At 38.6% G+C, this 25,209-nt stretch overlaps 1 protein-coding gene and 1 long non-coding RNA gene across 2 annotated transcripts in view; one reads left to right on the forward strand and one right to left on the reverse strand.

Annotated features, from left to right (window-relative positions):
* Nucleotides 1–12,417, reverse strand: part of LOC146000072 (uncharacterized) — a 36,979-nt gene extending 24,562 nt beyond the window's left edge. The window contains exon 1 of the long non-coding RNA XR_014443472.1: nt 12,369–12,417. This is a non-coding gene — a long non-coding RNA (uncharacterized LOC146000072). The remainder of the gene's footprint in view (nt 1–12,368) is intronic.
* The window catches only part of LOC146000071 (arrestin domain-containing protein 3-like), a 216,138-nt gene that overhangs the window by 138,849 nt on the left and 52,080 nt on the right, over nt 1–25,209 (forward strand). The window contains exon 3 of the mRNA XM_083137399.1: nt 21,008–21,138. Within this exon, the coding sequence (XP_082993525.1) occupies nt 21,008–21,138 (131 nt within the window). The remainder of the gene's footprint in view (nt 1–21,007; nt 21,139–25,209) is intronic.

The following is a 25,209-nucleotide window of genomic DNA, read 5'->3' on the forward strand; positions in this document are numbered from 1 at the left end:
GTAGAGTCCTCAAAATCGGATCACTTTCAAATGAAACACACATAAAATCGAAAATAGTCATTTTTTTCGACACGAACTGAACAGAATCCGACAGGTACATCATTGCTGCGTATGTTCCTGAAACGCTGTTTTTTACATTTGCATATTAATAAAGTTACATATTGAAAACTAAAGGATCTACAAAATAAACTTTTTGTAAAAATGTCATGCAAACTGGATTACGTGTCCTTGAAAGCGGATCATAGGGTAGTAGCTGAAATATAACTGCAGTGACAAACATATTTGTCCAAAATTTCATAACACCTTTCACTACACAAAACATCTTACACTACTGAATACACTATTCACTACACAAGACACTTTTCCCTACACAACACATGCCTGAATGCCTTTTTACCTTGTGCTCTAAAACATTGGTCATGGTACCACACTGAGCACCGCATGCAAGAAATCCAATCGGTCATATAAGTGTAATTTAAATCTGAGTATAACCGCTCACAAAATCCACACTTGTAGTTACCTTGACTTTCCTCATCAGAACTGGTGGAGGTATTAGTGGAAGAAATGCCGGCTCTCTTTTTCTGTAATGTGATGTTCTGTCGCCGCTTAGATTTTAGCAGAACTTCTGTACTTTTAAATGCTGGTGCAAGGTTTCGTAAATGTTTCACATTATTGGGCGATGTGACATGGGCGTCTTTCTTCTCTTGTTGTTTTCTCTTTCGGGCTGGTGTTGGTGGAAGAGCTCTACCCGAGGACAGTCCTTGAGGGTTTTTTTAGATTCAAAATGTTATGTCTCTTCATAAAATCATAGTACCAGTTCTTTCCTGCAACACCCTTTCCCTGTTGAACGTATGTTTTAAGTTATTGAGTTCCGCATATTCAAAAGCAGCTTTCTCACTTGTTTTCTGGTAAGCCCAAACCCCAGTTTAGAAAGATAAATTAACCTATCCGCCAAATCCTTTTCTTGTTCTTTGACTAGAGTGGGTGGATGCTCATGATCCTTCACTTCCTCTGAAGAAATTCGTCGTTGAAGTGTTGTTTAAGGGACACCGTACAATCCAACAGCCTCTCGGAGCGACAGGTCTTCCTCCTTGCATGCACGTACTTCCTCAGCCATTGCAACTTCAGACCACTGCTTTGTAGGCCTAGGGACGTGTGGTTTGCTCATTCCCCTTGCCATGATTCCCTGCAAGTAAAAAGAAAACAATACCTTCTTGTGCTCAAAATTGTTACACTGTTATTTTCAATATCTAACTATTGTATTTGAATTCCGTAAATGCTATTATTTCTATTCCCGATTTTACTAGTTATAGATCTATCTTTCATATGTTATTAATAGTGTGTATATGTGTGTGTGTGATGGTGTGTGATTGTGTGTGTGTTATATATCTGTGTTTTCCTGTTTTCTAACATCTAATCATACATTCTGTTTACATATTGTGCTATTGTGTGGTGATCCGATTTGCACTACTTTTTATGATCCGATTTAAAGGATTGGTATACGAACTGCAAAGTACCTCCTACACGAGCAACAGCAACAATGACCATGAAAAATTCAATGACATCGTATTTGTGTAGAATTCCTCCTACTTATAGGCCTGACATACAAACATCAACACCTATTACAACAATGCTTACCTTATGAGCAAGTGCTGAAGAAATATTTCACAGCAGAAACACACACAATGGCTCACGTTAACGGTATGTTTCGAATCGCTTTGTTACAATGAATACAGAGTGAATACTGTACCCATTCGCTACGGTCTGAACGAGGCATGTGGCCACTCAGTGAGAATAGCAAAATGCATCACCACGTGATCTGATCAGCGCTGGAGGCAGTAAATCTTCGGGCGATCCGGTTTGCAGGCCGATCCGATTTTGAGGACTCCACTCTACAAAGGTTTAAAAACCTACATGTCAATATAATTTTGTAAACTACAGAACTAAGGCACAAAGGCTGTTCGCGGCAGTATATACACGTTTAAATATATAAATAAATAAATAAAAGTATTCGAATAATACAGTATCCCATGCAGCACAAATATCCAAGAAATGCCCATAGGATATCCACATACGTGCAGATGTATTTCCATTACACGTTCATGGGATATCTCATCTTGGATATCCGGTTATGGATATCCAGAGGATCTCCCTTTCTGGATACCCAGAGGATGGAATGACCATGGGGAAACGAATGATGATGAAAGTAGTTCGAGTTTTCACCACAAGGTTTATATGTGGCACTGAAGTAACAACAACAAGTATTTTGAGTTTATGTCTGTACGGCAGTGTTCAATGTGACCCTGTGAACGCGAACGACCTTTTGGAAGCATAAGACAGGGTGATCAATAGGTGCACGAAGTGTTTCCCGTGATGATGATCGCTGTGCACCAGATTTCAGCGTCACGCTTTAACCTGGTGGTGAAAATTTGAACTATTTTCTATTTCGTCAGCTTTCGCTTCCCCATTGTCCCCATAGCGTCTAAACCTAGTTTCAGCGCAATCCGATTCTTCGAAAGGGCTCCAGAGGGCTCTGAGTTAGACGACTTTAATTGTGGTCACCCTGTATAGTATATATTTACGTGTTATTAAAGACAAATTGTCATACATGCTTTGATATCGGTGGAAAGATTTAAAATTGCTTAGTACTCAAACTCTGTGATGCAGTCTTAAATCGCGTCGTGTACATGCCCATTGTCTGACTCAGCAGTCACGCATGCGCACAAGGTAAGGTGAAAGTTCCTTTGATACCTTTGTTTCTCGTTCGCCACGACGCCAGTTCAGATTGTGATAGTTTGGTACTTAAAACATAGTAGTGAAAAATACGTTCAAATTGGGTGCATACTCTGATTTCATTCAAAAAAATACGCACGGTAACATTTGGCAACTGTGTGCATATAAATCTTATAATTTCATTATTTTATTTCACTTGATTATTATTATTATATTTTTCATTGTTTCAGATTACTGAATATATATGAATATGTACTAAAACAAAAGCAACAAACATTAGATACCTATGTTCAACAATTTATAGGTAAATCTGTTTTTCTTTTTCATTATTTATACATATACGCGTATATACCTATATATTTAATTGTTCTTATTTGTATTGATATGTAATCCTTTTCATGTTTTTATTTTCATTTTTTTTCTCAATGTATACTCTTTAGTCCATTGTATTAATCTCCCAGACAAGGGTCTGTTGTAAGAACGGCCCTAGAGGCCGAAACACGCCCGCTCCAATAAAGGCGATATTATTATTATTATTATTATTATTATTATCATGGATATGCGTGTGAATGTAAAACATTTCTCGGATGTGTAGATAATAATTATGTGTGTGTGTGAGAAAGAGAAGGGGGAGAGGAATACAAGTTATAGACATATGTATGCATGGGATATTTGATATGCGTAAATCTAGTATGGGAATGTTCTTCTAGTATCCAAAATATGTGTAAAAATATCAGGATAATGTCCAGATTAGGTCCAAATCTAGTACGGAATATGTCCTTATCCACAATGAAACAAAAGACATTCACATCACGTCACGTTCACGTAAACAAAATGGCACTGATGTCCGAAACATATCCACAAGTAATCCATGGAATGTGCAAACCATCCTTCCTGGATAACCTATGGATGTCCCTTAACCGGACATAAGGATATCCAGGGAATATCCAATGCATGTGTACTGGATGCCCAGAACTTCAGTACGAATATCAAGAAGGTATCCATTTGCATGCTGAATAGGATACACAACATTTCACGGAACAGACTTTAGGTCATTCAGCCAGCAGCCTTTTCTTAGAACTTTTGTTTTCTTTCACGTGCTTTTTCGATGCTACAAATACTCAATAGATGGTGCACTATCCTGAGCGTATATGAAACCACGAAGCACAAGCGGATTGACTTTCCAATACTATAAACAAATATGTGACTTATGTGTAAATAATCATCTTTATACAATGAGTATAAGTAATAAGTAAATTCTTAAATTAGTTTTACCATTCGCCAACGAGATCGAAAGTCTCGAACACTAGTCTCGTCTAGTCTCGATATATATGACAGGGTGCCTACTCTAGGACCATGATAAAATTTAAGTATAATTCCCGGTTTTCAAGGGAAATTTTCAAAAAAATTCAAGGGCACAAGCAGATGTTTTCTCTATTTCAACCTTGCGTATTACCGTCACTCAACACCCACACACATGCACCAAAGGCGCAACCATGAACTTTTGTCTGAGGGCGGGCGCAAGTACCAGGATAAACGTACAAATAATAATAATGACATTATTATGACTTTTATTATTATTAGTACTTGTAGTGGTAGTGTCAAAGACGTTATCGTCCTCGTAAATTACACAAAAAGAGGGTAGAAGTCGGTGTTAAAGCATTTGTGTTGGAACAAACGATTTTAAACATCTTTTTTTTTCTTTTTTTTTTTTAAAAAAAAAAAGAAACGTTCAATTTCACGTTAATTAATAATGGAAAACAAGTACACAAACTGTATTTTTGAATGGCAGAAAATGCATGATAAATGCATTCCGAATATTATTCATTTGTACATATAACATGTATAACTTTCATGTACAGTCATGGACACTTCTGGGTTGTAACGATTCCATTGAAAGTTAATGGAATTGTTATAACCCAGAAGTGTCCGTGACTGTAAAACATATGTTTAACACATATTCAAAATGGAGTGACGTAAAATAAGAAAATACATGCCAACACTAAATTATGTACGTATACAAAGTTTCTTTAATACACACACACACACACTATATATATATATATATATATATATATATATATATATATCCAATTCATCTATCTCATAACAAACCAACAGCAAAAATTATATAAATTGTCTCTCAAATGTGCACGCTTCTTTTCCTCCCAACAATTGTTCATGCATTTAAGACAAAAACCATTAACAGAAATCTTATTCTCTCTCTGGTAATTTGTGCATTACAGAGTGAAGTGAACAAGAAAATTTTTATTCCATTTTTTTGCAAATTGAAAACAATATTTTATTTAATAAGGCGCAAATAATTTCACGAGGCACCATGGCATTCTCTCTTTTACAACATTTGTCATTTAGATCGTTCGGCGCCCAGGCCTGACTTCCGCCGCTTCCTAGCTACGACTCTGAACTTGACGAGACTAAGAAAAGCAGGTATATTGCTAGCGAAGTGAGCGAGAAAATTTTATGAAATGTATTTTTATTTCATAAAATTTGAAATCGAAGCGGATTATTGCCCCTCTGTTCCCTTTGCAGGTGCCCTTGGCCATCAATGTTTGCCCTCTTGCCCTCTTTAGAATTAATTTCCATTCAAGGTTGTTGGGGTGGAGGCAATAACCCCTGCCGCACTGAGGTTGCGCCACTGATATGCACACACAAATATAGTAACAATATGTAGTGTCTGTGTGGTTCCAATTTAATTTAATTAAACGGTATATTTAAAACATTTAATTTGAGGTCCTTAATTTACATTTGCCATTTCAAATACTCAGACTCCAAATACATCTGCAAACACAAGTCACGCAAATGTTATGGTATATATAGTAAACAGATCGAGAGAAATCTGTTTTATTTTTTACACAACATTATTTTCCTTCCTCGATAAAAATAAAAACTCAACTGTGAAAATCTCGCCTCAGGGCATTTATAAATATGATTTGGATTAATAAAAATTGCAATTTCTAACATCTACGGAGAAAAATTCAAGCAAAATTCATGCATAATTCCCGGAGCCAATAATGCACGCAGAATTTCCGGAATTCAAGGAATTCCCGGTGAGTAACCACCCTGAAGTACTCTTCCGCTGCGGCGCATCACTTTAAGAACCGAAAACTTTCCCAATTAAAATCCAATCAACTGCAACAGGTTGTAAACGTTATTAATCTCCCAACGGTATATTATAGTCAAGTGCACGTACACATGTTTTGGACAAAATCAATAACAAAATGCGTTCCTGAGATGTTGCTTGATATAGGTATGCTGGAAATTACAGGTTTTCCATATTCGTGGAAATACGTCATGCTATACGCAGTCTAACTGATCTTGGTGGTTCCAACTTTGTGATCAGTTCCTTATAGGGAGGAAAATACTTCTAGATTTGTTTCGAAGGTACGTTGACTGGTTTATCTTAATTCGCTCTTCTACCACTTTTGGATAATCGCGACGATAAGATCCAATGGGTGAAGGGACACACATGGACAGAAGCAAGGGCGCCCGCAGGATTTTTTTCTCAAGGGGGCAGAGTCAGAGAACCTTCTTTTGTATTATTATTATTATTACTGCTATTATTGCTATCATTATATATTATTACTACTACTACTACTACTACTACTACTTATTATATATATTTTAAAAATTACATATAATTGTAATTTTCATATTCTGTATATCTATACATATTTGCATAACTGTATACTTAACATATTAATTCAAGTAGGACAAAAAGCTGTTTTTGTAGTTAGATATTAGACTGAAAGCTTAAATGTAACCCTACTTCAATAATAATAATAATAATATGTTGCTGTAACTTATGGCCTGTAAGTCACAAAGACAATATTTTTTGTTGTAAAATATCTCTACAATTTCGCCATTCGAAGTACATTAACTCTTTCAAGAAATCTCGGAGGGGGCAAGCGCCCCCATGCCCCTGCGGGCGCCCTTTGACAGAACACAACACAAGCTCTTCACAGGCTGTCAGTACAGACGTCAGGGCCTCGTTAGTCTTCAAAATGAAGTCAGTGTACTACGTGAAAGTTGATGTTTGGGTGTCTTCAAAGAAAGTCGCTCCTTAAGACCCCCGGAAAGTTGTTAAGACGCCAACAACTTTTATTTGGTTTATTTTACTTAGTTTTTCTGCCACTTTTGACAAATGATGAGAATGAGTGATGATATGATCAAACTGATGATGATGACGCTCACAAAGGAAACCCATGCCATAGTTGGGGTTCGAATCCGGAACACCTGACGTCGTGTGGTAACCACTCCGCCTTGGAGTGCGGCGTATGACGTCAAAACAAACTAAAGTATACGATTATGCATAGTTATGTCATTCAAATGAAGTTAGATGTCAGTTAATTCACTGAGTGTAATAACATTTACAGGTTTAATATAACATAACGGTTCATGTAGCTGAATTTCAATTATGTCCATCATTGATGCAGTCCTTACTATAATAGCTGGCAACACTGATACAATTTACTTGTGACAGCTACAGGGATGAGGCAATACTGGGGGGTTGGTAATGAAAATATATTATCCTGGTTAGGGCTTACAGTATATCTTACCAACAAAATGCTTCTTTATCTATCTCCCTATGATGGTTCTACAGCTGGAAATGGGTCTTCGTGCACCTCCATGTTTATCCTCCAAAAGTTCTTATTCAGTGGCGGCGATTAGGGGGCGAGGGGAGCAGTTGCCCCTCACTTTTCGCCACATTTGCCCCCACACTATGCTAAACCTTATATACAAAGGAAAATCTACTGTCTTTGCCCACCACAGTTTTGGCACTTTGGCCCCCCCCCCCCCAGTTTTGGAACCCAAGAGCCGCCACTGTTCTTCTTAGTTGAAGTGCTCTTATTCATCAGTTTGCCCCAGGAAAAGACGGTTCAGTGAGTAAATGTCCACACCTCGGAACTGTCTATGTCGGGGTTCAGATGTTAAACAGAAGTGTATACTTGCTGGCCCCTGTGGCAGAGTGGTTAGTACATCGCGCTACGACGCCAGGGGTCCCGGGTTCGAATCCTGGCCGGGGCATGGATGTTTGTGAGTGGCCATTCATCAATTTCATCATATCAACACTCATTCCCATCTTCGCAAATTAAGCAAAAGTGGTACAAAAAGCGAAGTAAAATAAAGCAAATCAAATCAAGAAGTGTATACTTGCAATTTTAAGCCTCGACTGAATCCTTAAATTCAGGCAACCGGAAACATGACGGTATAACACATTACATATCATTCAAGGATAGTTCTTAAGGACCATGACCAAAATATCGTTTTCTGCTTCGTTTACTGACACGCATTTGTTTGTTTGTTTGATTGCATTCTTGTTTCAAGTCCACTTTATGTACAGAAAGCCTAATGGGGACTGGACCTACAGTTAAAAGTGGAATCCGAACCACCATGTGCCTGAACCGTGTATCGAACCAGGAACTCCTTGATTACAATGCGACTACGCTACCACTGCGCCATCGGGGAGGCCCTGCATTCTTTTGAGTCTGTCACAGACTCATCTGTCTGCCAATGATAAACAATAATCAATCTAAGAGCAGGTCCTGTTGAAATTGCTTAACAATATAATTGAAAATAAAAAAAAATAAAAAATAGATTCATGTCTATTTTGCGATTATCTTGAAACTATTTAAGCTACATATAAGAAAATAGGTAAATCGAAAGAACTGTGGTTTATCAACTTACTTCATTAGATAAAATTTAATTGATCTACCACTTCGTCGTATAAGAACCAGAGGAACGTAACTCCAAAAAAAATGCGGTTTTCAGTTTTCTTTAAATTTAAGCTCCTCTGAAGAGGTCTTCTTGGAGTCAGATCGACAGATCTCCACTTCTAATCCTTAGGGAGTCAAATATCTCCAATTTACCGACTCTTTTTAAGAGTCAAAGCTATTCCTATGAATCAGTGGCGTGTGCTGAGTCCAAGACCTCCACTAGCTCACTATGACGCGTGGTTATGCAATGGAGGAAGGGAGAAGACTCCTAGTATGCTCATTCTTGAAGTCATCAAAGAAGCCACGTTGCCATCCCAACTGCAGCCAGATTGCAACCTTCTAAGAATTCAGGTTGCCAACTCTTAAGAATTCAGTGTTGCCAACTCCTAAGAATTCAGTGTTGCCAACTCCTAAGAATTCAGTGTCGCCAACTCCTAAGAATTCAGTGTGCCAACTTCTAAGAATTCAGAGTTGCCCACTTCAGAATCGTCATTATCTTCTTATTGAAATTAGGTTTATTCGCAGTTTGTAATAGATTTTTCAACAGTATTCTTTTACTCACTAGGCTCCGCTGGTAGCCTAGCTACCCATGAATATACGCTCCTGTTATGAATACATTATTTTCTCTCTCCTGTAAATTTGATAAATTGCAGTTACGCCCCTCTGGTTCTCACGCGAAGAATTTGTCTGTTTTATTCCATCGTGTCCAATAGATCCATATGGCTTATAAAATTCACGCCAGGAGTTCCGGTTTAGAATTCAAGCCTGGACATGAATGTTGAAAACCATCTCTTCTAATGAGGGACATTTCGTTGAGGGCAATACTTCAGGATAATACTAGAGACTTTCACAATTCGGAACAATATAGTTTATTTACATGTAACTAGTCAATACTTAATTGTTAGTACCCTAATCCTAAGTTATGTAAAGTAAAGTAAAGTGTTCCCCTGTGCTTAGCACCACGCCATGAAGGCGTATAGGGGTATAGGGGGTGTGGGGGTAACGCCCCACACTTTCTTGATCCGGTCGTGAGTGAGGGTGATGTGATCAGCATCACGCCCCTGACCGCCTTTATCCCCCAGGGTTTCCCCCAGATACCCATGTTATTCGACGCTGGGTGGGCGCCGGGGCCGCTTCCATCGTTAGAAAAGTTCCCGGATTTGAACCGGCCGGGGATCGAACAATCCAATCTAATCAGTTAAGTTGTGTAACAAAAGGGAACATGTAAGTCTTCCAAACACTCAACTTAGCCTGTAATCTTAACCTTACCTTCGGAGTTAAGTCACAGTTACAGCTCGGAAAGAGTTTGTGGACACACAACACCACTACCTCTCAAATCTTCAGTAGTTATTTGTAATCTATTGTTGACTTTGCCTAACTACTCAGCCTGTCAATTAGAAGTAGACTCCTTTCCGGTTTCGGTGGCTATCTTCGAAAACAGTCCTATTTCTATCAGGAAGGCCTTGTCACTCAGGCACATCGGCACTTCAAGATACATCTGCAAGGGGTATTCGTCACATCTAGTGTGCTGATATTATATAATTTGCACTTGATGATTGACATTTCATCATATGATCTATACTATATGATTGATTGATTGAATTTAAAATGTTGGGTTTCTCGGTGATTGACACTTTATGTAACAGAATTTTTGGGGAATTCACCGGCAAGTTTAGAAGCATTTAGAAAATAAGAGCAAGACATTATGATTTTAGCAGGAATAAAGACTAGGGAATCGTGCAAAACGTTGTTTAAGAAACATAAAATATTAACCCTCCCTTCACTGTACATATAGGCTATGAAATGGCATTATTTTCGAAAGAAATATAATGTCACGAAGCTCAATAGTACATATTTATAACACCCGAAATAAACAACTTCTTAAGCCATACTTCACCAGGCTAACATTAGTTCAAGAAGGACCCGAACAGATGGCAATCAAAATATTTAATAACCTACCAAATGATATAAAAGCGAAAAATATGATATGGTTCAAAAACAAATTGGAAAAACTATTATTAAATATCCTATAGTGTCAGAAAAGCGACGCTAGATAACAAAAATGAAATGAAATTAAACAAATTTTCAATATATTGGGCTGGCAGAGCGACCTAATAGTGTCTTACAAGTGTCTAAGAAAGTTATCTAACTGTCGTTATCGCTAAAGTTGATAAATTTGATCTTCCAAGACTTGGTTTATTGCATTTTCCTTTCTACATTATGAATCCAAGCTGATTTAGCAATGTAATTAACCTACAGATAATTCATCTTCAATCTGGAATATCTCACCTGGAGAAAACTTTAGTGTGAACAGTGTTTAATAGCACATTAAGCAGATATTCTGAAAAATTGACGTACATGCTGCAAAATACAATTACATGAAAATTTAACCGCTATCATTTTCGCATCCCTGACCAACAACAGCTCGGTAAACACCGCAGTGAAACGCAACACGTGTAGATGGCGTGGAGCTCACCGACACATTTTTCTGAATATCGTATTAATTTCCAGCACCAACATTGTAATTACGCATTATGTACTTAGTGGAAGCTTCAGAAAAATAATTCACTTGTTTTATTCCACAATGCAGTTAATATGTTTGCAACGCTGTTACACATGCGGACTTTAGCGCGTTCACGGTACATACTTTTCACGAATATTTAATTAATATTGAACTACACTTGTGTCGTTACGAATTTGTTTCAATTAATTTCCATAAGCTGTCAAAGGAGATACTAAACAGAAGCACGAATGCAAGTAACGGTTGCGCTAGGTGTATGAATAGACACTATGACGTCTGAACTACATCGAAGCTCACAACGATTGCAAGTTGCAATGGCTGAGTTTAGGCCTAGGCCAGTAGGCGCAATCCTAAGGCCTGACACGTACCCAACCGGGCTGTGTAATAATAATTCTAATAATTTTGTTTCTCTTCTCAATCGGACTTCCCACTTTCTGGCAACAAACAGAAACACCGACTTACTCTACATTGCTAATTTGCGTGTGAGAAAACTCTATCAGTTCAGTTGCTATCATTAATGTTCACTTAATAGCTAATCACAGCAACGCAGCTTCCAAATAATAAACTCAAAACAAACATGGATGATATTTTAATCTTCCACCTTCAGGAAAATCAACTCGCTTGTACCCAAGAAAGAAACAATGGTAACAGTATGGTATAGTGAAAACACATTTCTTCAAATTTACAGGAGAAACTACTTACGGAAATGAGTTTCTGTAGATTTTTGGAAGCTCGTGGAAGTGTTTTCTCCCTTCGTTCAACATATTCGGCCGGTAAATCATGTATTTTTAGACATTAATGTATCTCCGATGCACGATAGCTCTTGCCACCATTAGCGTCGACTACGTGAATCAATGTTCCGTGTGTTCGATTATGTAACCCCCTGTTGGTGTTGCAGCCACGCGGTAGTTTTACAAGATGACGTGTGAGCAGTTTTTTTTAAATTTAATTTTCTGTTTGCCTAACCTAACTGAACCTAACCTACCTTCCGTGAATGGTTTGTGGATCAATTTTCGCTTAAAATCCTTCTGTGAATAGTTTGTGCGGCATTTCTCGGTTAATAAGTTTGGAAACACTGCATATCAGCTGACGATAGACAACTTGAGTCAAGATTTGCCCGCCATAATGTGTGTAACGAAAACGAATTAGCAACAAACAATAAATACTTGTAATGTGAAAAATTACGCTTTTTTCAGTGAAAAAAGCAAACTCCTACTCGAAAATGTTCCGCTATGCATAACAGGTAAGTACAAATGTAAATAATTAGGAAATAAACGAGTGAAATGTTCTTCCTTTCACTATACCATACTGTTAATGAAACGATATCTTCAACCAATATTTGAAGTACGTATTAAAGACATAATTATCAATAAACTTACATTTCACAACATCGTCAATGTCCACAAAAACTAACAATTCCATTATTCCCTTTCGTTCTCCCCCAAGAATCCTACACGCAGGTTGGTCCTCAACCACCAGTTAAAAATTAATGCGTCATACTCCTGGAATCACCGATCACTCACAAAGCCGTTGCAGAGCGGAAAAATGACTAAATCTCAATGTGATTTGAATATGATTCTGTGAAAGCAACTAACAAGAAATTAAAACTTGGAAATAAAAATGTTCAAATTAAACAAAGCCTTACAAGGGCATAAAATGTATAGCCTAAGATCGGTTCTATGAAACTTAATGTTGTCTCGGCAACTTTTGGAGCAACGCCGCGCGTAACCGTAGAGAAGGGGCGAAAGCTAGTCGGCGGAACAAAACTCGGGGGGTTGCTGCAAACGGATATTAGCTGCAGTCGTATTGCCCCTCCATACACTCACTTCCTCTCTCATGCCCGTTTGCACCAACGTCGATTTACTCTCGAGTAAGAGTTAACTCAGAGTTAACCCACGAATCGGCTGAATATCTGTTGCACCAACAGAAACGCCGGGTAATCTGGGAGTAAAAAGAGGGCCAACTTTACCCTTCGAGATCGTCGAGTAAAAGTGGAGTTAACCCACGCTCAGCGGAGTAATGGCTGCCATCTGCAACCGGCAATGTATCACTTCAGAATTTCAAAACTAAATAAATGTTAAATTGGAAGTAGTAGATTCAAACTGTGCATCTCAAAAGCGAGAAATATATAGTATGTTACTGTATATACTTTCGGAGATGTTTGTTGTACATATTCTGCAGTACAGTACATAGTTTGCAAAATTGCACGTGCAATACAAGCATACACATATACACGCAAAAACCAGTAGCAATGTAAACATTAGCTATAAAAAAACGATCGTGAAGGCTACGTTGAGATAGATGCATATTTATATAAATCTACCACAAACACAACTGCAACTCTACTTACTACGATTGCAAGCTGCACTAATACAGTATATCAAAATTTATTCACGTAAATATGTTTTCCCCATCTTTGTTCCGTTCTTGAAATTTTCTCATGTCCGTTGTTTGTCACTGTTTTCGATACCAATATCCAGGTACCGTTACTTACATCCTTTCCTTGTTTCCTACGACACGACGTGTAGAACCTGAACCCCGACAAACACGCCTTCTCGAAAGGATTAACTAATGACGCACTTCCATTTGTATGGCATTTAGGCACTTGCTTTGAGTATAGCTACCCTCCTAGGGTTAATCCAGAGTTTCGTGACTCGCTATGTTCATCGCACCTTACACGTTGGTGCAACAGAAGATGATCGTTACTCGAGGATTACGGATCTTTTTACTCGCAAGTTAGTACAGTGGAATCCATGAGTATTACTGTGCAAATTGTCCTTGACTATATTCAATAGTTTTTTTTTCGTACATTCTATGTGTTTTTAAGCGATTGCTTTTTATGTACGTTGGTGCAGAAGTTGTCAACGGCTTGTTTTGAGTTTTCTTTTAATTCTTGAAGCTCTTACTGGGCCAAATAAAGTGCACGAACATGGTGATGGACAATTTGCACGGTAATACTCATGGATCCCACTGTACAACGTTGATGCAAACGGGCATCAGACGTTCATTGGTCTAGTCCTCTCGAGTGCTAATTGCGCAAAGGATTTGTTTTTGTTGAACGTTGTACAAAAGACACACTTTCCCAACATGGTCAAATTGACTTATCAATTTGTATTTGCTCTGTAGTGAGTAATCTGTGGAGAATGTTCTCCAAGATGGTTGTAGTGTACATTGTTAACATAAGAATACTCTCACTGAAATTAACGAGATTGGGATATGATATCAACTTTATTTGGACACCTAGACATTCTTTAATAGTAGGGAACAATATAGCAGATACTTTGGCAAAATATGTAGCAAATCAAACAATCCAACTACCGCTTTCAATGAAGTTTCCGTTCGTAGTTTTGGAATCACACACTAAAAAAATACTATTTACTGACTGGCAAAGTTTCTGGACAAATACTGGCACTCAATGCGGTAAGCCTACTATTCTATACAAGAAAGAATTCCAAAGGAATGTTGGTTTAAACAGATTCAACTCTCCCGGAGTTCCCTCACAACTATAATGCGGTACACCCAATCTCGTTAAATCACACTATCGCCGTAGTTCACCTTTACAAGAAGAATTTCTGTAACTGTGACTTCACCAGTTTGTTTGTGCAAAGAATATACTGCAACTCCGAACCACATTATATTTCAATGCAAACTTTATGAAACTTACAGAGAACCATTTTTACAGGAATTGTACAGAAGAAGACATCAAGCACCACTGACACTGCCTTGTTTACTGACTTCACCTCCATCCTCTGTAATCTATATTCTTACAAAATATCTTAATAAGTCGAATATAATTCTGTAAAAGCGTAATGAAATTTGGTAACTATTTATTATGAAAGGTATAATTGTGAGTAAATATTATGTTCATACATGTATATAATACCAATTGATAAATTGTTAACTGGTGCATGGATTTTGGCCACAACCAATAAATATTTTATATATACACATCGCGTCGCGGTCGGTCGCGTTGGACATTAATAAAGTGTTAATTAACTGTTAACACGTGTTGTTACTCTTTGTAAATCAAACTCACGGAAATATCTGCGCTGAGGTTCAACAGTTTTCGCTCGCATGATCCACAGATTCGTAGAATGGAGTATAGCCTATTTCTAAATGGGTAGCGCTGCGCTCAGTGTACTCAGGTGAAGCCTGTATTTTAATGGAGAGATTACATTCTCCATAAAATCCCGCTCCAAATGTGCTTACGTGAGTTATTTAGGTTAACCGTTCTTCGGGTTTTGCTTTTGTCACATCATGAATCGAAACGGTAGGTCGCTGCTGAAAAGTAATCGAATCGAAAAGCAACACTCTCGAGTTTCAGAAATCGAAATCTGAAAATGGCAACAGCGCCTCAGCACCGCCGACAAAGCAATTTCCCGCCCTTCCCAGTTTTGAAGAACAAATGACAATCTCCGTCGAATGACATCAATTAAGAGGGCGAGGAAACGAGACTCGTGCCAATTCGGAACCGGAAACCTCCGCTGATGACGTAATTACGCAGTTCGGTTACTCGAGGCCGTTCGGAATTGATTTGCAGCGGAAAATGAGTAGAAGTGGGAGCGTTGGAGGCACCTTTACTGCCTATTCTGGGAACACATGTTGTTGGGGAAGCAGACATTGTTGAGGGCAAAACAATCAAAATTTACTCTTTGCTTAAAACAATGGTAGTGATTGCTTCTACAACCTTTTCAAGCATTCCCATTGGCTGGTAGATTTTTGGGGTAGTAAATAATCTGTGGTGGTTACGTTAGGCTAGTTGGGTTTGGTTCTCTTAGAAGAAGAAGACGAAAATGGTTGTAGCAGCAATATCGACCTAAACCAATACAGGTCCGAAGTACTGTATGGACACAATACGCATAATCCAGGGGCATGCTCTTTTCATCATGCTTCGGACGGAGGGAAAGGGGGATGGATTCGTCACCCCATCAATAATGCAAATTGGGTAATACGCATTAGCCCCGTTTAAAGCCCGTTTCAAAAAACAAAAAAACTTCAAAGTTATATTTTTGTCTTTTCCGTCGAAAGCCAAGGAGGGTCATATGAACCGCTGAACCAATCGGCTTTGTCCAGTAGCCGTGGTGAGGGAAGTTCCCGTGACATTCTGAGTTGCCAAATTTTTCGTTTCCAGTCGTTTTTGAAACAGGTGGAACCCTCAACAAGGTCAAGCACGGCGAAGCCTAATGGTTGCAGCCGCGTAGCAAGCTGCCTCTGATTCCCTGCCTCTCCTTGAAATGTGAGCAAAGGGTTAATGTTGAAAGCAATACGTTCCGTGTACGACTGGGCAAAATTCAGGCGTGTTGCAACACCGCTATTCACCCCTTCCCCCTCTTGAAACTCCCACAACTGGAGGCGAAAGTCTGGGTTTGCTGAAGTTTATTCTTTGTCCGGTCGGGTTTTAGTTCGCTGCACTTTTTCACTCTCTCTGCACTCGCGCGTCTAGTTTGGTTACACAGTGCAACACCGACTCGTCTACTTCGTTGATTTGGTGTCAAGTAGTGTATTTGGGATCTGCACCGTTTGCACAACGTTCTGGAGAGGTGTGGTGCATGAGCACGTGCTGCGAGTTAACTAATCAAATGAACCTTTAAAGCAGCAGACAAGCATTTATTGAATCTTCTGAACTTGAACACAGCTAGTCGTCTACTTGTTTGAACATAATTTCCTTGCATCAGCCTGTCACCGGGATACATCTACAGTCCCGCAGAATTAACTTGAGAGAAATGGCCGCCCTGTGAGTGATGCAACTTCGCTCGAATTGGCTAGAGCGGGAGACTTCCCGCTGTAACGGGCCAACGGAAACTCTAAAGTTCGGGCGCGCGAAATGTTACCAACTGTTGAAAGGACTCACGTGTAGTGACTGAAGCAAGCGAAGTGGCAGTGCATAGAGCTTTCTTTCTGATTTTGTATTTCGTGTATTAGTGAGTGTTCGTGTGTAATTGTTTCGACAGCGCGTTAAATGCATAGAAACCAAATCAGAAGAGGTAAACCATTGCATAGTGATGCAAGGAACATTATATTCAACGTATGTAAATTCTTTCTTAATAAGGGCAACAAATCGATTGCAGCGAACGCAGGTCATAAGGTATTGCGGCTGCCCCCGTACCATGCAGATCTAAATCCCATCGAGTTAATTTGGGCGAATGTAAAAAACTACATCGCTAGAAAGAACTGCACATTCGCACAACGAAGTGTACGCGTTCCCATTGACGAGGCATTCCAACAAGTATCAGTTGAAGATTGGAGGAAAGCGGTCGAGAATGCGCATAAATGGAAAAAAAAATATTGGGTGAAGGACTGTAGCATATCGTTACGATATTGACAATTTCATCATCAATATTGGGAAGTCAAGTCTTCTGTCGAATTCTTCTTCAGACAGTGAACAAGACGACTGCGACATAACAGAGCTTGACGGAGACTCCACGGATGATGACCTTGAGTGTTTTCAAATAACAGATTAAAGGTAAAGAATAACTGTTTATCCATTTATTGTGTAAGATAGAATACTTATAATGCTTATAACTTTCTTAGCATGTCCTCTTAATACAGTGATATTTCCGTTACACAATGTAATTATTTTTCAAATCTCCCACCTCCTCGCTTGAGAGTCAAGCGTTCGCTGTAGGTTGGTACTCCTGCAGCGGCGCAGGCAGACGGTAGCCATTTGTATCAAGATAATCCTGCGGGACTGTAGTGTCTAAAAGTGCAGCGAATTAGATGGGGCCTACTGAAAGTATAAAAAGATCGGCCACAGCGCCGAAGTGGTTATCACAACACGCCACGACGCGAAGGGTTCCGGTTTCGAATCCAGACCTAGGCATTGGTTCTATGTGAGTGTCAATTCATCAATTTCATCACATAATCTCTTATCCTCATGGCCAGGATTAGCCAAACGTGGCATAAAGGCAATGTAAAATAACCTAATTCAACAGAAGTAAAAAATAAAAACAGTGTCATTACGTCACAGGTTGTTAAGTGAAAATTGAAATAATTGGGAGCTTCGTGAAAATGAAAATCTTTATCCGTCATGTCAAGTGTATTTTGAAACATTTGTACATTGTGTAGGATTGCAGTCCACCATTTTGAAACTTCCTGAAAAATTTCGTAGAAATGCAATTTCAGACACGTTCTCCAAAGTATCTATGCAGTATGATACTCAGAAGTTCAATTTTACGGCAGTCACAATCACGTACGTATGGGAGAGCTAATGGGGCTACAGCCTCTCCCGAAATTTTAGAGAAAATAATTTTTCTTTTAATGAAGGTAGTAAATCATCGTAATTCAGAAATTTGTGCCAATTGTAATAATAGTATTCCTATTTTCGACTTTAGTTTAGACAAATTTGTTGAAACACGTTCGTTATAAGGACGATTTATAATTGTATTATTCATATTGAATATTACTTACTAGATTCTTTTGTGTGTGAATAAATATCTTGTAGAACCAAAGAAACATTCATTAACTAACATTAAACTTGAGATATTTACCAGCAGCCAGTATTGACTCACCGAGACGAAGACAGTGTGGCCAGATCGATAAGAGAGAAAATGTTGGCGCCAGCAACTGTTGGTGCTCTAGCAAGGCTGGTCAGTAACCTGGCTATTAGATGTTATTGGCTGCACAGTAAGAACTTATTTGTTGAATTAAACCAAATCGTTTAGTTGAAAAACAAAAACGTATAGTAATTTTACCGAACTACATAATTTTGACTAATGAGTATTCTAAGCAAATTTAGTTTTTTATGTTCCGCATTCCATAAGGTGTTGTGGTAACGTCGTTGCCTTGCAATCAAGAGGTCTCGGGTTGGATATCCAGTGGATGCCCATACTGGACAGGGCATTCCACTTTAAACTATAGTTCGATTAGCCTATCGATTTATTTTCAATTATGTTTAAATTATGGGTATGTCAGCACATAGGCTATTTCTTCCAGGAGATAAGCCCTTAACTAAGGACAGAAGAAACTTAAGAGTGAAATAAATTATCGTTTCAAAAGCTATGTTGCTCAATTTCTAAAACGTAGGTCTTCTTAACAACAAACAAAACAATGCTGTCGCTGAGGATAACATCTTCACACCTAAGTTAGAAGATGAGACTGCAAAGAGGCACTCTGCACACACGACAATCACAAGACAACACGACACCACAGAGGATTATACTGGTCGTGGGCCTAGGCGCCAGAGCCTCGTTGGCCTGCAGGACTACAGTTACTGGCAGTGGCGGCGATTGGGTTCCAAAACCGGTGGGGGGGGAAGTGCATAACTGGGGGGACAAAGACAGTATATTTCCCTTTGTATATAAGGTTTAGCATAGTGCGGAGGCGAAAGTGGCGAAATTTTGGGGGGCAACTGCCCCCTCGGCACCCCTAATCGTTGCCACTGGTTACTGGGGTGTGCTACGTGAAAGTGAGATTGACTTCTTTGTTCCTTCTCAGAACACCCCGATTAGACTATGTGTACGTAAAGTTGACTTAGAACACAAACAAACAAGTTTATTTATTGATACTTTTAAAAACTTAGTATTGAATTACAGATATCTACTAATCCACACACAATGAGACATTGGCGTACGCAAGGGGGGAGCTGATGTGACTGCAGCAAAATTTTCAAATAAAATCGGTAAAGAACTCGGGAAAAATATCAAAGTTGTAAATGCAAACTATGAGATTACAATTTTTGTATTTGAACAACTCTCAGCGCCTCTCAACGTAATATTCCGAAACTTCTTGCGAGAGGGCGTTCACAGTGGGAGGGCCGTGCACCGGTTTTCCTGCCTTAGATGAAGATCTGCTTATATATCTTTATCTGTGGTTAAACATTGTAATTACGAAATATTTTGCACCTCTTCATAACGTAGCTATGTAATATTCATCTTTACAATTCTAGTTCCCTCAGAAAAAAAAAATCCTGCGTAGGCCAAGTGCTATGAAATACAATAGATTTACGAGCAAGTTATAGTATTGCAAATTAAATTGTACAGATATGGATAAAACTATAAGTATAAAATTGGGATAGTTGAGTATTAACAGAAAAACCTTTTATACGTGAATTATTTTGAAAGGAAATGACACGATTCCTTAATGTACTTTGAGATATATATGTGAAATGATTGATCTCTTGTTTGTTATTTTACTCAATTGGTCTACGAACAGATATCATTAATCTCAATTTTCAAAGAACGGAAGAACATGATATGTCAGAAGGCAATATGATATCAACAAATGATACTTCCATTTCTATTCCAACATCTCCCTGACAGTTGATTCCCACTGCTATCCTAAAAATTCCGGTATTAATAATAAACTACTAACTACTTGAAAGCAATATTGCCGGTTTCTGTAACGGAGTGGTCAGCGTATGACGCTACGAAACCAGACGTCAGAGGTTCTAACTTAGATGTGTCATTGTGTTTGTCCCATAACCATTTGATCAGTTCTTCACTCATTCCCATCGTCGCTGTTAAGCAAATAGAGGTAAAAAAGGCGACGTTATCATAACGAAAATGAAAATAGAAAATAATAATAGCGGACTTCGATCTAGAAAGCAAACATGGTGATGGAACATGATGAACTGACCTGTTGATTTAGTAACAGAACATTTGTTGTTGCAACTTTTTTTAAAAGGTGAAAGTTTAACTGCATTACACACCATAAAAATTATGGATTAATTACGTCATGTATAGTGAGGTGAAATAATAACAACACCATAACTTCTTTTGTAAACTTAAAAGTACTGCTGTGTCCGAGCTCATTAAACAGTCGACATGCGATCTCGGCACTGAATGCAATTCTCGTGTTCTGGTCCCGGTCTGGACATGAGCGTTCTCTGTGACTGTCCCTTCATCAATTTAGTCTAATTACATTCTTCCTCATCGTTTTTATTAGCCAAAAGTGACAGAAAAGCGACGATAAATAACAGAAACACAATACAAAGATATTGCCATTGCTATTATGTATTTAGTAACAGTTTCATGGATTACTTGGGAATATAGATGATAATGGTTATCCTTCTTCTTTCCAGACAAGCCAGAGGGCAATGTTCCAATTCTGCTGAGAGGGCTCCACCAGTTTCCTTTCAAGTTCCAGCTTCCGGAAAGCTCGCTGCCCTGTTCCTTCGAGAGCAAATCGGGGACCATTCGATACTATATCAAGGTTGGTAACCCATAATATGACTGTTTGAATGTTCATTTGCATTGTTGTTATGGTATTATTGTTTTGTTCCTTTTTAAGTTTTTACATTTGTATGTATCCGGCTCTGGTGCGACCAAAAATGTGTGTCATTGTTGGTATGAGCACAAATGTGTGTGTGTTCCGTGTAGGACTGAAAATGTGTTTCTTTGTGTCGTTTGCACGATGCACGCGATAGGAAATTGCACTCACTTACCGCGAGTCACAGTGTAACAAAAACCTTCGTCCCTGAAGTGGAGGACCATATTGTTGTGTTCCATAGGCTTGATTCAATTACGGGATGTTTAGTGGAATGACTCTCAGACTGCTATTAAATCATAATATATTCTTGAAACATAAACACTAAATGATTACATAAAGTTTGCCACGATGCTATTTGATGAACGGAATGAAGAACTTCGTATGCTTCGCCATTTGTAGCTCGAGAGTTACTGTTGCTCTGGATTCGAGAGTACGAACAGAAGAGTGTAAAAAACTGCATTGTCCTGCCATCTATTGACTAAAAAACAGACAACATCAAAGAGAGCATATCATTCTTTGATCATCGAACCTGAAAATGTGCTAATGGTTACTTTTAAAAGCTATTGTTATAACTATTCGTTTCACAACTGGTAACACTGTTCAAACTGACGATCCATTCCATGGAAACACTCTTGAGGAAAACATGTCCAGCGACTGAAAACTTCACTTTGACCTGATGAGGCTCTGGAACAACATGTGTGCTGTATTAACTTTGGTTGTAAGTTCATTAACACATAGCATTCTGTTAATCATCCAAAAGGTAGGGCTACAATATGAAGGGAATTGAAAAGTTCCTCCGTAGTGTTGAAATATAGTGTGTGGCTTAGCAATGGGCAGGTTATTGATTGATTGATTGATTTGCTTTATTTTACTTCGCTTTTGGTGCCACTTTTGGCTAATTTGCGAAGATGGGAATGAGTGATGATATGATGGAATTGACGAATGGACATTCTCAAACATCCATGCCCAGGCCAGGATTCGAACCCGGGATCTCGGGCGTCGTAGCGCGATGTGCTAACCACTCCGCCACGGGGACCGGCTAGTGGGTAGGTTAGAACAGTTTGCTACGGCCTGGACATGGATGTTCCTTGTTAGTGTCCATTCATCAATTTATCCATGTTATCACACTCATCCTCATCGTCGCGATTAGCCAAAACAGGCAGAAAAGTGACGCTAAGTAAAAAAAAAATCAAATCAAAACAGAAGTGAGCGGCTAATGGAGGTTGTCGACATGTTTTGACCACGATAACTTTTTTCCTTTTCAATGAATATAGTGTTTGGATCAGTTTTGAGATGTTATTTAATTAATTGTACAATTAATGCCAAATGTTTGATAATCTAGGGGTTTGGACCGGTATTAAAATTGAATTTATGCAAAATTGGCGGACGAACAACATACATGTTTTCCTCATGTATCGAATCAGGAACCCCTAGATAACAAGCCGTATCGTTACGGTCTCCCCGATGGCACAGTGGTAGCGTCTTCACCTTGTAATCGAGGGGTCCCGGGTTCGATATCCAGTGGAGACACATGGTGGTTCGGATCCCACTTTAAACTGTAGGTCCAGTCCCGATTAGCCTTACTGTACATAAAGTAGACTTAAAACAGCAAATCAACCAAATCAACCAACAAGGCGTACCGGGGAAACCCTGCTGTTCTTACAGACTTATTAAAAAAATCACTAACCTTCCTACGTCCTAGCATGAGAAAGCTTATTTCAATATGTATTGGCTTTTTACAATTACCTGTCTTGTATGCATGGGCGTATTTAAGGGGGTCCACCTCCTTTCCCTTTTGGTTCAGTAAAATTACAAAATTTCCTGTTTTATCCGCTTATTGATAAAAATGTCTTCGGACTTATTCTATTCTCCAAAATTGGAGACGTATTGAACGGGATACGGTGGGAAGGAAATTACGTAATTCCACACACCAGATGGGACTGTAGACCAAATGTATGCAATTTCCTGATAGTTTCGGACTTTCTGCGATAAGAAACTGCATTGGGACTGTCAAATCAGTTATATTTTCTTTCTCTCGAGTCTTCTTAAAGGAATTTGGTTTTTAATAATGCAGTGTAACAAAACCAGAGAAACACCGTAACATTTTAAAGTTGTTTGACACAAGATGGATAGAAAAATATCAATACTAACGTAAGTAGCGTGACTTGTGGAATTGTATTCACTAATTGTAGAAACTTTACAGAGTTTACAATTTACTAGTAGAAGATAAATATTTCAGCACGCTCTGCAGTTTCTTTACTGTGTAACCTGTGGGGATTTTGAAATATCTCCACTTCTTCTAACCAAATTGTTTTCATGCAGTTGAAGATTATGTTGGGCACCTCAAAAGTTCAGTTCTGTGAACATGTCAGTATTCAAATAGATATATTTTTAAAAGAAACTAAGAGAGAGTTCTGAGAACTTTAATGGAATTTATTACAAAGCAGAGAAACTACTTAGAGACTAAGATGAAGAAACGAATATACCTAGAGCATCCAGCCGTCAAATCTGAGGGAATAATGCACCAGCTGGGAGCGCAAAAGAATATTACAAGGTAAACCTTCGTTGTCCATTTTTGGACTATTTTATGGTACAATTGTACTTCACGTTTCTCTGAACACAGTCAACACATTGCAAAATTGCAACTGCAACAACTTATTCAGAAATGTTAAACGGCTATCCCTCATTTATTGGAACAGTGTTTCAACATGTTGGATGGCCTGCTTGATAGATTGGATTTTGATAGTCTGATCACACCAAGGCCTGCTACACGTCCCGGCTTTTGCGGGACAATCACAGACTGATACAGTATGTAACATTGTTATTCGTACACATAGAATTTCCGAGGAAAAAATGTAATATCTACTAGTAAATATAATAATTTTCATATGTACCTGGAAATTAATATTAATGAAGGTTTCACCAACAAATGTCAATAAAAATGTATGTTCAAAGTGTATAAAGAGAGCATATAATTTGTGTGAAAAGAGAAAAACACGCTGTTTCATGCAACATTGTTATTCGTACAGGCAAGATTTTCAATCTTCCTCGCATACAGCGCCACCGCTATTCGGGCGATTTCGTGCAGTTTGCAACTTCGTAACAAGTTTGAACATGCAGGCGCGCTCCCTGTCAAGCGGAATGCTGGCATAGGTATTGTTGTAGGCCTATCGTCTATCTATCAGCGTGTTCGAAATGGGCAAGGTGAAGGAACTTAGTTCCGATCTGAAGGATGTTATTATAAATTTGGCCGTTAGAGGTTATTCGTTAAGAAAAATTGGACAAACAGTCAATAAATCACACTCCACAGTTCAATACATAATAAAACAAATTTAGAGAGGAAGGTTCAACACAGAATGTGCCAAGAAAACCAAAAGAGAGACGGTTGAATAAACGTGATGAGCTTTATTTTAAAAAGAGTGTGAGAAAACCCCAGACTAAGTGTTCCTCAGTTACGACCGTTAGTAGGAAATGTTGCTGGAAAGATGATGTCCGACGTGCGTTGTGGAAGCATGGATATCAGATGCAGAATACCATGAAAGAGGCCGTATGTAAATAAGGTGAATCGAAGGAATATACTTTCATTCGCGAAAGATGGACCAGGAATTTTTGGATAGTGTCATATGGTCAGACGAGTCCAAGATTAATATATACGGTCAGATGTGATAAATAGGGTTTGGAGAAAATCAAATAAAGACAATGATCACATTAACACAGTTCCAACAGTTAAACACGGTGGTGGGCCATTAATGATTTGGGGCTGTATGTCGTCTAAAGGTGTTGGTACCGTCCAGTTTATTGATGGTATCATAGATGCATATGTCTATTTGGACATATTGAAGAACAATGTAAAGCAGAGTGCCCAAAAAATGGACATGCCGCCTATCTACAGATTCCAACAAGACAATGACAGTAAGCATAAGGCGCGAGTTAACTTTAATTGGCTAATATGGAATGTGCCCAAACTACTACAGACACCAACTCAAAGTCCAGACTTAAATCCCATTGAGCATT

This window comes from Lepisma saccharinum, chromosome 16, assembly GCF_977018435.1.
Source record: "Lepisma saccharinum chromosome 16, izLepSacc3.1, whole genome shotgun sequence".
NCBI classification, from domain to species: domain Eukaryota; kingdom Metazoa; phylum Arthropoda; class Insecta; order Zygentoma; family Lepismatidae; genus Lepisma; species Lepisma saccharinum.